The sequence below is a fragment of the Chelonia mydas genome, chromosome 1 (assembly GCF_015237465.2).
Source record: "Chelonia mydas isolate rCheMyd1 chromosome 1, rCheMyd1.pri.v2, whole genome shotgun sequence".
In the NCBI taxonomy this organism is placed as follows: domain Eukaryota; kingdom Metazoa; phylum Chordata; order Testudines; family Cheloniidae; genus Chelonia; species Chelonia mydas.
This window is the reverse complement of record NC_057849.1, coordinates 334142368-334158472: the sequence shown is the minus strand read 5'-3', so window position 1 is coordinate 334158472 and position 16105 is coordinate 334142368. Positions and strand designations below refer to the sequence as shown.

Below are 16105 nucleotides of genomic sequence, written 5' to 3'. Positions count from 1 at the left end.
GAATTCCACCATGATTTCAACAATTTCCACCCCACCATCAACCTCAGCCTGGACCAATGCACACAAGAGATCCACCTCCTGGACACTACGGTGCTAATAAGCGATGGTCACATAAACACCACCCTATACCAGAAACCTACTGACCGCTATTCCTACCTACATGCCTCCAGCTTTCATCCAGACCACACCACATGATCCCTTGTCTACAGCCAAGCTCTACGATACAACCACATTTGCTCCAACCCCTCAGACAGAGACAAACACCTGCAAGATCTCTATCAAGCATTCTTACAACTACAATACCCACCTGCTGAAGTGAAGAAACAGTTTGACAGAGCCAGAAGAATACCCAGAAGTCACCTACCACAGGACAGGCCCAACAAAGAAAATAACAGAACGCCACGAGCCATCACCTTTAGCCCCCAACTAAAACCCCTCCAGCGCATCATAAAGGATCTACAACCTATCCTGAAGGACGCCCCATCACTCTCACAGATCTTGGGAGACAGGCCAGTCCTTGCTTACAGACAGCTCCCCAACCTGAAGCAAATACTCACCAGCAACCACACACCACACAACAGAACCACTAACCCAGGAACCTATCCTTGCAACAAAACCCGTTGCCAACTGTGTCCACATATCTATTCATGGGACACCATCATAGGGCCTAATCACATCAGCCGCACTATCAGAGGCTCGTTCACCTGCACATCTACCAATGTTATATATGCCATCATGTGCCAGCAATGCCCCTCTGCCATGTACGTTGGTCAAACTGGACAGTTTCGACGTAAAAGAATAAATGGACACAAATCAGACGTCAAGAATTATAACATTCAAAAACCAGTTGGAGAACACTTCAATCTCTCTGGTCACTTGATTACAGACCTAAAAGTGGCAATACTTCAACAAAAAAAACTTCAAAAACAGACTCCAACGAGAGACTGCTGAATTGGAATTAATTTGCAAACTGGATACAATTAACTTAGGCTTGAATAAAGACTGGGAGTGGATGTGTCATCACACAAAGTAAAACTATTTCCCCACGTTTACCCCCCCTCAGACGTTCTTGTTAACTGCTGGAAATGGCCCACCTTGATTATCACTACAAAAGGTCTCCCCCCCACCCCCCAGTAATAGCTCACCTCAAGTGATCACTCTGGTTACAGTGTATATGGTAACACCCATTGTTTCATGTTCTCTATGTATATAAATCTCCCCACTGTATTTTCCACTGAATGCATCCGATGAAGTGAGCTGTAGCTCACGAAAGCTTATGCTCAAATAAATTTGTTAGTCTCTAAGGTGCCACAAGTACTCCTTTCCTTCTGCAAAGCAGAAATCAAACTTACAGGGTTTCAGGGTTTTTTTTAGGGCTTGTCCGCACATGAAAATTAATCCAGAATAAAGCAGTGGGTGAATTTCAAGTGGATGAACTGTATTCCTTATTGTTTGTATGTTCTTATTTCAAATTAACTTAATAAATTTCCAAAGTGGATTAAGCTAATTCAGAATAAGGACTCATTCTGGAGTTAGTGTGCACATGTGGGTAAAAGTTCACTCCCACAAAGTTGTGTTGGTTCTGCAGGGCTAATAAGAGTAAAAAACAAAAAACAGTACAAGGAGAAAAAACTCACACACAAAGCCTTCCCTCTCCCCGCCCCCCATTACTTTTTTCACTAAATTAAACAGATAGGGCTTTGGGGGCAAGGGGAGATTCTGCTGAGTAAAATTATGCTACTTTTATAGTCATTTTTCTGAGTAGAACTGCACTTTATTTATTTGATTGATGAGGGAGGGAATCGGAAGAATTACATAAATTACAAAACCAAAAAGTAAGTGGGTCAAATGCTGAGCCCCCATGGGTCTCTCTTTGGCTACAGAGTTGAAAATACAGTTAAATACAATTTCTACTCCTTTTGCTACATTGCATAAAATAAAAGCTCAATATTTCCCAGCATCTAAGAGTTTGTGATTGGTAATTCTAAGGGGAAATTTTGCAAACTCACATTATAAAAGTCTTTCATTTCTTCTTTCATTTTAGGGACATCAAGTAGTAAACACCAGACTTCGCCTCTCAGCTGCAGTGGGATTCCTTTATAAATTCTCCTATGGAACTGTAAAAAGAAAAAAAATAAACTGAATGCAGAACAAGCCAGAAAACCTTGAGCTGAGTGAGGGCCTTCCCTGCATCAAGCATTATCATCAAAAGAAGAAGGTCATAATATTATCAATCAGCCCTGAAGTAGTACTGGAAGTAGTTTGGCAGGTTCAGCGTGTCTAATAAATACTGGTAACTGGGATCCCTGTTGGCAGCCTTAGCAGGGACGCCAAGGACGAGACATGGAGACTGAACTATCCTCTCATTCCTGGAAGAGGCTCTTCCAGGTCAGGACGTGCACAATGGCAGGACTAGTTGGAGAAACTTGCATTGCTGCTGCCTGTGCTATACTTATTCCACGAGTAGAGACCTGAAGCGTTGTCAGTCTGGCACTGTACATAAGCACTAAGCTCATAAACAAAATCAGTTCCCAAGTAGTCCACATGTAACTCGCTATTATTATGCAGGGTGAATTAAGAAGTTAAAGTTTCTGAGAGGGGGAAAAAAGATAATCCAGTAGTATACTAAAACTCTGAAAAATTAGTAACACTCAAAACATGTGGCACTATCCTTTTTGAAAATGTCTTGTGGGACTGTAACACTGAGGATATGTCTACACAACAATCAGGAGGTGTGAGCGCAGCTCATGTGTCATACCCAAAACAACTCTGATTTAGCTCAAAACATAGCCACAGCAACATGGGTGGTAGCATGGCTAGCCACTTGAGTATGTACCCAGCATCGTGGGCAGAGCTGTACATAGGAGCCTAGCCATCCCACTAACCCTGCTGCCATGGCTACACTGCTATTGATACTCAAGTCAGCTTTGATCTCTAGCTAGCTCGGGTACGCCTACAGAAATGGCACTCAAACCTCCTGATTGTAGTGTAGACTTACCCTGAATTAAAGTGCATGCAAGTATAAGACCATCACAAATACAGGAAATATTACATATCAAACTAACAGATTTCAGGTCAGATATTCTGGTAACTGTCACATTTGGAGAGATCTGATCAGAGTCAAGTAACCAGACTTTTTTCTGCTTAGCTGTGCATTATGACTTACAAATTATACAAAAATGCATTCTTAAAGGATTTAATGCTTTTGGCTGCAGTGACAAATACTGTATGGTAGATAGTCATGATGTAACAGTATTGCCCGATTCAATGCCAATTCATGTTGTGAAAGCTAGTTTTAATTATGCAATACAAATTAATTTCCCCATAGATATGTTGTTGCACTAAGACACATACAGAAAGGATGAGAAATGGGGGAGAAAGGCACCACTCAGTCCTTGTACATCTCCTTCCAATTACACAGCCCATATACCAGCACGTAAAAGCAATGACCATGTTTTTCCATTCTTTTTGGAAGTCCTGCCTCTAAAACATTCTACTGTACTTGGGCTACAGGGAACACCACCAAAATTGTCAAACACTGGGAAAGTCCTGCATGAACCAAAAGTAAAGGTTAGATCAGTGAGGACTCATCCAACCCTCCATTGGCCACAGGATTTGTGGCCCAATGTGGAACCCTGCGAGGGAAGGAAATGAGATAAAGAACAGAAATGGATGATACTCTGGAGCATTCTTCCCACTTACAAAACAAGTTGAATATCTGCATCAATCATTCCTGGAAACAATGCTTTTAAATGATGGTATTTCTTTGAATGCCACCTACAAAATAGTATCCTTTTGGAGATATGGTTAAGCAAGCACATGCACCTCACCCACAGCAGGTCTCAATAGCTCTGAGGTAAGCAGAAATCCATCTGACCTTAACATAGCTAGTTTGGTTAGCCGTAGAAATATCACTAAAATAGCAAACAATAGGCCAGTATTAAATCAAATAGTTCTGATGCTCCTATATCCAGTGCAATACATTTCTCATTCCCCTATGGACCAAGCAGCATGTTACAGTGTTAATATACTTCAAGATATAAACCTGACCAATATGTGACTAACATAAAAATATCTTTGAATTTATATATTTTGAGGTTTTTTTTAATAAATACACACACCCACATACCCAAAGAGGAATATGTAGGCTATTGCAAATTTTAAAAAGTATATTTGGACAAATGGACTGGAGATTAAGAATGAATTGTTTCTATTTACTTTTCCATTTGCAGCATCTTATGTTGTACCCACCATTGTAGTACTTGTACACTAAAGATTTTGCTATTATATCACAGAAAATCTAGACTGACTCTTACTGTGTACTGCATTTCTTCTCACCCATTATCCTAGTATATCATAACTGAAAGCATGAGACAGTACACAATATCAGCATAATTAAAAAACATAGATCTTTCTTCTGAAATTTCATAACTGGTTTTGTAGTCATTTCATGCGGATAAAAAACTGACTATAAACGAAACGAGAGGTAATTCAATAATAGATCTATGGGATTGTTTTTTAATTTAACATGCTTTGAAAGTCACAGTAGATCAAGTGACAAATTACTGCATACATAAAACATCTGTATGAATTATGATTGTAATCTAGGCAGCAATTTAAAAACAACTCTCCCACCCCAAAGAGAGAGAATCTTAGTCTTACTTTCATTTCATTTTTAACTCAAGTTTCCAGAGGTGAAAGGCTAGTAAACAAGCCACTGGGGTAAACTTTAGGCTATTTGGGCAACAGAAATCCCCATTTTAAAGATACATTTTCAAGTAGTTCAGATCTAAGCTTTAGGTTTAGGAAGGTACTAGTGACACTAGGCGATTATTTAAATTCTTAAAATTCTTTCATTTTTAATAATCCAAGGACCAGAGGCCCATTCAAAAGTACAATGTGGAAAGCTAAAAAGCATGAAGAGTAGTGGCCAACTTAGAGCTTCTCAGAGATAGGGAAATTTATCACTCAATTGTCATCTCTACTATACAAGGCAGATGTACACAATCCTTCACCATTGCAAAAAGTATATGCACATCAAGCAGAAAGATTGCGATCCTCAAAAAGCTTGCTGTCTAAAGGCACAATGAGACACACTGGGGTTGTGTATAGATTTTAGCATATACATTTTGCTGCTATTATTCCATAACCTAAATTTCTACATTATTTTGTCAGTTTCATGCACGTTAAAAAAGGCCAGCAAATGCTTGGGTGAGAATTTTCATTTAAAAATTTTGGGTGAAATGTACTGCTTGTAAAAGGAATTGGACTGCCCATTTTTGGAGGCTGCAATCCTCTGTTTATCCACAGAACAGACATGGTGACAGCAGTATTGTAAGGCCTTGTCCGCATTAGAAAGTTTTGCTGCTTTAACTATACTGGTATAAAGCACCTTTATCTCAGCTGACTTAACTGCATCCACACTAGGGCTTTTACCAGTTTAACTATTTCAGTAAACAATCAGACCCCTAGCTTGTAAAACTTAAGTGTAGACCAGGCTTTAGTCACCAAAGTCCCACCAGATGGGTTGCCACCCATCCAGTTTTCAGCTGGACAGTCCAGGTTTCAGCTTGTGTGTCCGGGTGCCATTTGACAAACGCTGATGTCCCCCCGCCCCCTTTTTTTTTAAATCTGTGGAAACTGCTTGCTGCCAATTTGAATTTAACCCGCTGAGAGAACGTTCACCACCCTCATAAGAAGGGGGACAGAGCCTAGCCAATCATAGCCCGGTGCCCTGCCCATCCAGCCAATCACAGCACACAGCTCTCCCTGCCCTGCCCACTCCCAACTGGGGAAAGTTCAGAAAGTTTCTCAGCCTGGAGTTTGGCAGTGTGTGGGAACTGGCAGGTGTGCAACAAATGGGGTGGGGAGACGTGCTCCCCTCCTCTCCTCTCTCGGGTCGGCACGCTGCAAATGGGAAGCACCTTTTTCCTCTTCCTTCCACACACTCACTCTGTGTGCAAGTGGGTAGGACCTTCTTCTCTCTTAGGTACTAGTGGAAATAAGGGTAGTCTCTCTGCCAATCTGGGCATCTGTATAAATGTAGGGGGGAGTCCTCCCTTTCACCCCAGCTGTACATGCAAAAGGGGGAGTTCCCTTCCTCTGCTCTCCAGAATGGGTGTGCTAATGAAGCAAATCTCCCACTGTGTGTGTGTATGAAAATGGAGAAGTTCAAACAAGTGTCTGTAAAGGATGTGTGGGCAGATGTACCTCAGAGGTAGCAACCCTACCGGGGGAGAGGAGCAAGTGATGGGGGCGGGGCTTCAGGGGAAACTCATGAAGAAGGTGTGGGGCCCTGGGGAAGAGGCTGGTCAGGTTACCAGCCATTAGAAAGGTGGCAACCTCCATTGCCCAGTCTGTCTCAGCCTTCATCTGCAGGGATAACTACCCATAAGTGAGAAGGTGATTAATTCTTCAGGGCCCATTTTTGGACACCAATTGTGGTACTTTTTGTTTGGAACTTTGGAATGATGCAGCTCTTTTCCAAATATCCATCCAACAGCCATCAGATAGTAATGACTTTCAGTAGCTATCAAACTAGGCTGGAATTGATCTAGTAATCAGTAAGTTAAAGGTCCTATCCTATTACCAGTCCCCTATATCATGCCATTTTCCTAATCAGGTGATAATTATTGCAGTACAGGTGTACTTTAGTAACTAGCATTTTTGCCATTTCGTAACAATGTTGTTGCTTGTTTCTTCATCCATTTCCATCAATTATTCTCTTAATCAACAACCTATACATTGGAGAAAAATTTACTAACAGATCTATATTCTAAATAAACACATAGGGTTGGGAAAAGGAGGAGTGGGGAAAGGTCAGCAGGATACTGAGCATCTGCACTTAATGGACACTCCATAATCTATACTTGAGATACAAACTTCTTGCTGAAATAAAAACGAAACTGAATCATCATATGGAATAACAGCCAAAGGCCTGAGCACTGCATTATTAAACAAAATATCCTTTGAAAATGAGTGACACTAAGGAAGGAGAGAGATTTGTTTTCAGGGTCTCAACAGAGTGGGCAACTCTACTACGCTATGTGCCCACTCGGGCTGAAACAACCAGCAACTAGGACAACTCTTTGAAATCCTGACTTGAAGGTTGATGATAAAAGGGCTGACAGAACTTCTGTGAAAGCGAAGTTGGAAGAACAGTCAGCACAAATAACTTGAACAAACAAGTGAAAGGTTCACAAAGCAGAACATCGTCCATTGAAAAAATATTAGGACCCAACAGGGCTATTCAAAGCTACAGGAAAATATTGATGTGAGCAAACATTTGTAAATGATTTGATCAGAAGTTTTGCAGTACTGGAGAGGCATGTAGACAACCTGCAGAATAATGCCACACCTTATTTTGTCTTCCCTGCAGGCCCTACAGACTCAGATCCAGTGACTTCGCTCTCAGAACTATTGCTGAATTTAAACAGAGGCAGATCCTGTCATTATTGAGAGATGTTGCAAGATTCTGACTAGAAACACAACAGAACACTAGATTAAGGACTCCCATTGTCTGACAGGTTTCAGAGACAGAAAGAAGCTCAAAAGCTGCCAGAAACAAGATTGATATCTCCTTTGAAGGAAGAAAATCTTTCATGACATAGGCTCAATTACACAGGCAATAAGAAGGGAAAGGAATGTGAAAGATTTTTTTTTTTTTAAATAGGAGGGAAGAGACAGAGCCGTACCATATTCAGCAAAACCAGGAGCTATACACAACAGAAAACCTCTCCTTTATGATAAGTCTTCAGCTACTACACTGTTAAAGAACAGTCAAATGAAAAAGCAAATGGAATATTAGCATATTTAAGTCTATCACCATTAAGTTGTACATTGCTATTACCCTATATAGCAAATATACGGTTATATACCTGTGTTGGAAATAGCTATTTTTGTATATTATCATATGACTTGCATGATCATAAACAGATTTTGTATTCTCTCTAGATTCAAAAATAAAACAAAATACACACACTAGAACTATTACAGTCCTCCAGAAATGGAGGAATTTTCATTAACCAAACTATAACAATATCTGATTTAAAAGAAATTATAGTGCTACATTTACATATTTGTTTTTCTTGTTAGAGATGTTATTATATATTTCAGTTAACTGTTACTGTCTGAAAATATTTCTCCATAACAGCACAGCATTATGAAATTGGAACAGTGCCCTTAGCATTAAACATGATGAAAAAATTATGCAAGTATTACGTATAAAAATGTAATCATTTTTTTTTTTAAATGCAAGCTTCTACATCTGGCACACTCTGGGGCTGAACCTCAGCTCGGGTAAATTGTCATAGCACTATTGATATAACTGAACTCAGATTTCAATGGAGCTATGACAATTTACACTAGCTGAGAATATGCCCCCCTCACTTTAAGAGAGAGGGAGAGAGAGAAAGTGGCTGTAGAATAGAATCCTTAAGTAGCTCTTTCCAACTCTGAAGTGAAAACACATGGCATGAATTAAAATGGAAAAGAAAAGTTTAAATACGAACTCATTTTGATTTTGCAAGATGAGTATCTGTGATGATTTGGGGGATCTGTTTGTACAACTTAGGAATTCTGGTTGACATTATGAAGTTGTTCTTCTGAAACTGCTGTATCATGGAAAGCCCCTATGTATGCGTCTCCACCACTGCAGACAGGACCTGCAGCAGGTACACAAGACTGAGTACAACGGGGAGGACTTAACTTTAATAACTGTGTTTTGACTACACAATAGTTATGCTAAGGAGACTGCTGGAGTGGGAAACCAGCTCAGCCAAATTGATCTGCAGGGGGGCTGGGAGTTTGGAGAGTGGAAATTTCCCAAGTAGCACAAAGCTACAGACTAAAAGAAGGAGAATATAAAAGGATTCACAAGGCGAAGACTCAAAAGGAGAGACATAGGACGTCTGAGCAGGAGAGGGGAAGGGGACTGACAGGCCATAGTCAGAGAGGAAGAGCTGTAGGGGAGAAGGCTCCATACTTCTGCACACAAACAATGCATTGCAACAGAAAAAAAATGGATGACCTCAAAGGACTCTGACCCCAGCCCAAAGAATGGTCTGTATTAGTGAGGAAACTGAGGCAAGGAAATGCATGTAGGGTTCATTATATCTTTATAGGTCTGTATTTCTTGTGTGATAAGTAAAGAGCAATACTGTATTTGAATTCTGTGCAAAGTTCTATGGGTTATGTGCTATACCTTATCACATGCCCCATGAGAAAGTTAACAGTAACCTAAAAGACTCATACTCTCTCCCAGAACTCCATCAAAGGCATGTTTGATCTACAGGGGAATTCTGAGAGCTCTGCACTGCTTTCAGGGACTATGCAGTGAGCCACAAGGTCTAAATTCTCAGGACAGGGTGCTCAATTGGGGATCTATGCACCCTGAGCTGCTGCCAAGACTGGGCTCTATTCAGACTCCAGAGCCTTAAAACATGAGCATCTGGATCTCCTCACAGCAATCGTGTAAGTGGCCACAAGGTGGGTGCTCAACAAGATCTGTTACAACAGCCAATTAGTCAATCTACCTGACTGTAAAATGCACACTATCTAATGAGACTTGCACACACACCCCAAAAATGTTCCCACATACTCTGTGGGCTACTGTGAAAATATCTCTGAAAAATAAAAAAACAAGACACTTCTCAAACCATGTTGCAAGAGCAAGCTCACAAATCTAATTGGCTCAGGAAGGGAAATGAGGCAGCTATCAGAAAATCTAGTTGTTAAGAGTGAGAATCGTCATTTGGGCACCCAGGAGGCTGAGGGAGGCCACCAGCTGAAAAAGAATCAATCATGGCAAGGATAAGAATCAAATCCTGAGGTCCTAAAGGAATGTATTGCTATAATGGAGCTTTCACTAGTTATTTCATCTTTCATGGGTTTTGTAACAATAACAGGAGAGTGCAAGCATAAGAGCTCTGCACTATCTTATTCTGAAATCTCAGAGAGGGGAAAGTGATACTTTATTCAGGCTTTGAAGACTGAACATAAAGCAAGTGGAGATTTGACTATCACATCCTCTATGAATTCTAAAATAAACTTAGTTACCTTTTCTTGGCAGATTCTCCTTCCCCTCCCCAACCTCCTCTCTCTGTGGATAGCTTCTCAACTAAAGCTAAAGGCAGACCGTGAAAGGCAGACATATAGTGTTGTCAATATTCGAATGGGAAGATAGTAAGTGGAATTTTATTTTATCTTTCCTGAAAATTGTGATCACATTAAGTCGGGAAAGCTTTAATATGAGTAGTGACTGATGGCTTGATGTACCTTGGCTTGTTACTGTAGAATACAATTAGGAAGTAAAAGCATAAACTAGGAGAACTGGTGTCAAGAACATAGAAATTGAGGAACTTTGCCATTCAATAGACATCTTCTACATAAGAAGCTGCTCCTGGAAAAGAGTAGTATTTTATTTGGACAAGCAACAGACATGCAAAAGGCAAAAGGGTAGTTTATGCAGCTTCAGGAGACCATTACAGTGTCTGAAAGTGCAACCTGTTCTTGAAGAGGTTTCTGAATAATTATTATTTTGGAACCAATGGGCTTCATTTTGAGATACAGCTATTGAGTTACCTTTAAAATGGTTTCTATTAAGGCACTTTTGATTACCTTTAGGTCACCAGTTCAAATCTGACCAAGACTTGACATCTTAACCTTCAGATGGCTGTTTGGTCTCAGTCCAGTTACTAGTGGTCAGATGTTCATAATCCATTCAAACTAGCACCTTTGTAAGCTGTATCAGCAGAGAAGTTAAGGACTGAATGAACTACCTTCCTCACTCCTACCTCTGCAACACAGGTTAGGAATATGGGCAGCACAGTGAGATAAAACATGACTAAAGAAGAAATTCAGTGTCCAGGACTTTGTCTTACATCTTTCATAACCTCTAAAATATTTCCTAAATCTGAAGAGGCAGATCTAGTTTTGCCTAAAAATTATTTCTTTTTCTCTGTCTCACACACGAATGCTTTCCCATTAACGCCAACTGAAAAATTAAGAAGGAAAGAATTAAGGAAGCAGTAGATAAGCAGCTTTACAAAAGAGAGGATTAAAGAAAACTGTATTTTGCAATTATGAATAAAAAAGTTTTAGAGGAATATAATCAAATAAATTCACTCTCATACACAGATACGACGTTTCTTGAAGGCAAAACCTTCTCAGTAATATATTATGAAAGGTCATTACAGAAGTCCTGCCCAACTACTTACACTAGTTGTTCTCGTGGTTGTTCTATCCTTAGGGCCTATTCCTCCTCTCTTTTTTCTGCATTCCTGGAATATCTCATTACTGCATTTTCCAAAACGGATTCACAACTACAATTATAGTCCACAACTCTGCAATAATATGGTGCTATTCTCTTTACGGTGCTTTATTAATATACTGATTTCAGGAGCAGTCCTCCCCCAAACTGCAGAGATGTCAGGTGGAATGGGACGCTCTAAGATAATGTCTGTAAGTTTTCTTTAGGTACAAGCTGCTTCTCTGGCTTTTAGACACACAAAGAGAAGACAGAAAGAGAAAGACAGGAGTTACTCCAGCAACTGTGGCACTGTTCTTTGCTGCCTTAAGAATGGCAGGGTTGAGGAGCTACCACATTCAGTGCCTGTCCCCCACTCACAATTGAAGCACTAGCCACACACACATCCTCTTTATTAGAGCTTTTACTGAGAAGCAGCAACAGCTCTCTAATAAATAGTAAATAATAAACAATACTTTAATCTTACCATCTTTGGCATATTTTGGGAAGCTGGAAGTCTACTCAGTTTGTGTTCTGGATCATTCATGTTGTGTGTATGGGGAGAGGGTGGGAGAAGTACTCAATTCTTGTTTTAAGAGTCTCTGTGTGCTCAGTAGTGTTCAGATGATCAGGGTGGACAATGAGTTCCTAGCCTTTGGCAAATAAAGCCCCTTGCTGAATAAAGCTCTATTATCCCTGCCATTATTTATAGTGCTTTATTCAATTAGTTGCCTTTAACGAGGTACTCCCCATTCTATTGGGAACAGTAAATGTCCATCTTAATGGCATGCACAAGTGGCCATTGTTTCAATCATACCCACTTTATATTTGCAATATGACACTTCAGATAGCATCACCCATCACACCTGAGGTACAAATTTACTCAGTACAAGTACCGTCTCTATTGTCTTATTGGAAATTAGGAAGTGAGTGTTATTTAAAAAGTTAATTTCTGCCCACAAAATGCTGCTCAAGATGTATTATCCACAATCAGTACTAATCCTGATCCAGCTACATTTACACTGACGATAAAAAAAGAAGAGGGGGACACAGACAAAAACATAATCATCAGCCAATCTCTTGCACTTAGTCTCCAAAGTAACAATTAACTTTATTCAAAACTCAAAAATTGAGTTTCATACTTGAAAAAATTCCTCACTCATTTTTGTTACTAGTAACACTTTAGGTTAACTTTTTTCTTTCAATGTAATTTATTAATGTGCTCTGTATTATTTTAGATACATATAAAATTAATATGTTACAAATAATTCACATAAAACCAAACACACCACACACACACACCCCACTCATCTGAGCAGGAGTGCTACTTGTGCGCCCCAGGCACCGGAATCGCGCACACATACATCTATCTCAAATGAAACTCAGGAAATAAAGGGGCCCTGTGGATTTTTAAAGGGACACTATCAGCCTGAAACATTATCAGTTTTAAAACAAACATGCACATGAGTTAAAAATGGTTTCAGCTGCAACAGAGTCCAATTATGGTTTTACAATCACATTTTCCTATTTTTAAAACTGTTGTATGCAAGACCCACAAATGACAGAAGAACGTCTATAGCAGAACAAAAAGAAAAGAAGGACTTGTGGCACCTTAGAGAATAATAAATTTATTTGAGAATAAGCTTTCGTGGGCTACACTGAGCTGTAGCTCACGAAAGCTTATGCTCAAATAAATTTGTTAGTCTCTAAGGTGCCACAAGTCCTCCTTTTCTTTTTGCGGATACAGACTAAGACGGCTGCTACTCTGAAACCTGTCATATAGCAGAACAGTGAAGCTAACTGTGCATGAAGGTCGGTCAAATGCCCAAAGGGTGCGTCTTCACAATCCAGTAAACTCGAGTTTTATAACTCAAGTGTTACCTCTAACGCCACTTCAGTCCACACACAAAAATCTCTAGCTCAAGTTAAGTGGTGCTTAAAGCTGGAGCTAGCTGACCCATGAGGCGGGGCAGTTTGCAAAGAAGACAAGCCCAAAGTAGAACTGGAATATAGTGAGAAATACTCTTATCTAATCTTAGGTAACAGCAGGTAAAAACTGCAGACTGAAAGGACAGAAAAGGTGTGGCGCACGGACATGAAATTGAGAGCTGCCCTGACGGTGGAGAAGCAAGTGGCTATTGCAATCTGGCAACTTCAGACAGCTACCGATTGGTTGCTAACCAGTTTGGAGTGGGGAAGTCAACCGTTGGAACTCTATTGATGCAAGTTTGCAGGGCCATTAATCGCATCTTGCTCAGAAGAACCGTGACTCTGGGTAACATGCATGACATTGTGGATGGCTTTGCACAAATGGCTTTCCCTAACTGCGGAGGGGCAATAGATGGGACACACATTCCAATTCTGGCACCAGCCCACCTTCCCTCCGAGTATGTTAATTGGAAGGGGTATTTCTTTATGCTTCTCCAGGCGCTTGTGGATCACCATGGGCATTTCATTGACATTAACGCAGGCTGGCCCGGAAAGGTACATGACGCATGCATCTTTCGGAACACTGGCCTGTTCAGGAAGCTGCAAGCCGGGACTTTCTTCCCAGACCAGAAGATCACTATAGGGGAAGTCGAAATGCCCATTGTGATCCTTGGGAGACCCCGCTTACCCTTTAATGCTGTGGCTCATGAAACCCTACACAGGGAGCCTTGACAGCAGCAAGGAGAAGTTCAATAACAGACTGAGTCGATGCAGAATGACTGTGGAGTGTGCTTTTGGCTGTTTCAAGGGCCCTGGCACTGTCTGTATGGGAAACTGGACCTGGACGATGACAATATCCCCATGGTTATATCCTCGTAGTGTACCCTCCATAACATTTGTGAAGGGAGGGGTGAAAGATTCACTCAGGCATGGAACTCAGAGGTTCAACACTTGGGGACTGAATTTGAACAGCCAGAGAGCAGTGCTGCAAGGATTAGGGATGCCTTGAGGGAGCAATTTGAGGCTGAAAGCCACCAGTAATGTTTGGTGCCCTGCACGGGAGTGAAGAACGGTGGTTCCAATGTAAGTAGGAATCTGTGTTTGCTACATGGACTTGCAGTGCCTGTTGCTTTTCTGTGCTAAGGAATCTTTTACTTAATGCAATAATAAAGAATGTTTTCAAAGCCAAAAAAATCCAACTATTGAATAGAAAATTCATTTATTGAAAAGAAACACAACTGCTTGGGAAACAAAGGGCAAGGGGGTGGGGTGGTGTGGTGTGGGGAACGGTTCAATCACAGATTTGCGTATGTCCTGTTATCATACCCAGCCTTCCTGTCTAGAGAGCTGTGCAATGAGTGCTGCACTTCAAAGGCTGGCTAAAATGCATGATGATGGGGGTTGAGTGCAGTGGGTAAGGGTTGTAGTTTGCAGGACTGGGTGGTGAAGCTACAGGTGTTGGAGGCAGCTGGTGGCGATAAGAACCCAGATATGGGGGAAAGTGGGTTGGAGGTGACATGGGGGCACAAGGGAAGGAGTTCTGGGACAAGGGCTGCAGGGTGGGTAGGCGTGGTAGTGCTCCACCTGCATTGCTAGGAGCGCCTGTATTGAGTCTGCTTGGCGCTCCATAATGCTTAGCAACCGCTCCGTGCTTTGGTGCCGGTGATCCGCATTCTGTTGGCAGACCCTCCTTTCACTCTCCCACCACTCCGGCGCTTTTTGATTTTCATTAAAAAGCTGCATTACTTCATGCAGCAGGTCCTCTTTGCCTCTACATGGCTGCTTCCTAATTCTTTGCAGTCTTTTGGCCGATGATAACAAGGATGGCTGAGATCTCAAGGTTGAAAAAATCTGTAAAGCCAAAATGCAACACTTAACAGAGGCAGCATTGTTCATACCAGACAGAGCAATGATTCCCCCGTACCTAAAGACAAGCACAGTCTACACAATAGCAGCATTTGCCCATCCCAAAATGAGTGCACATAACCCATAGGAGCCCCAAAATGGTAAGTAAGCACAGGGGCAAGGGGGACTGGTTGTTTCACGGACATACTGTCCTCTGGGATTCTGTGCCTTGGGGAGAGCTAACAGCTGCAGGGGGCCCCTATACTGAACACTGTCCCCACATTTTCCACAAGAGTTCATTCTGGAAGATATCTCACTGCTGAGGGTGACCTGGGAAGCAAGGGAGGGTCTTCTACTACGATGCAGCTTCTGCCCTGGCCCATATGCAGTTTGCCTGTGTGCAGAAATGGTCCCCTCGCCCCACACGGAACAGTGGCACGGACATGTTAGCCTGACTGGGACAAGGAGCACAGTAGTTCTGCCAAGGAACCTGCGCAAGCGAATGGCCCAGCTTCTGCATGAGACCTTTGAAGAGATCACTGAGGCCAATTACCGCAATGTGAGAGAGCACATCAATGCCCTATTCCGCATCTAGGCATGCATGCAGCCCTAACCCTCCTCGCCCCAAGAGCCTGCACCGAACAACTTCCTTCCCAAAATAAAAGCCACTTACCGGGCACCTCCCCTGGTGTTTGTCCTTCCCCAAGCACTGTCCGCTGCGACTGGCTACTTCCTCCTGGCTTGAGAGCAGCTCCTGGCTGCATGCATTTAGGGATGCCGGGCTGTCTCCCTCCTCCTCAGCACCCTCGCTCCCGCCTTCCTCCTCCTCCTCCTGCCTTGTTGAACTGGGCTCTGAAGTGTCGATGGTGGTACTCGGAGTGGAGGTGGGGTTGCCCCCAAGTACTGCATCCAGCTCTTTGTAGAAACAGCAGGTCGCAGGAGCGGAGGACTGGAGTGGCAGTTTGCCTCGCGGGCTTTGTGGTAGGCATTCCATAGCTCCTTCACTTTAACCCTGCTCTGCAGTGTGTCCCAGTTATGGCCCCTTTCCATCATGTCCCTTGATATCTGCCCAAAAGTATCATAATT

General features: G+C 41.9%; 1 protein-coding gene across 7 annotated transcripts in view; it reads right to left on the bottom strand.

Moving 5' to 3' along the window:
• Positions 1 to 16105, bottom strand: part of USP6NL (USP6 N-terminal like) — a 203817-nt gene that overhangs the window by 53108 nt on the left and 134604 nt on the right. For all 7 annotated transcript variants that reach the window (XM_043553006.1, XM_037889328.2, XM_037889330.2 and 4 more), the window contains one exon: positions 2010 to 2117. In XM_043553006.1, the coding sequence (XP_043408941.1) occupies positions 2010 to 2117 (108 nt within the window). The remainder of the gene's footprint in view (positions 1 to 2009; positions 2118 to 16105) is intronic.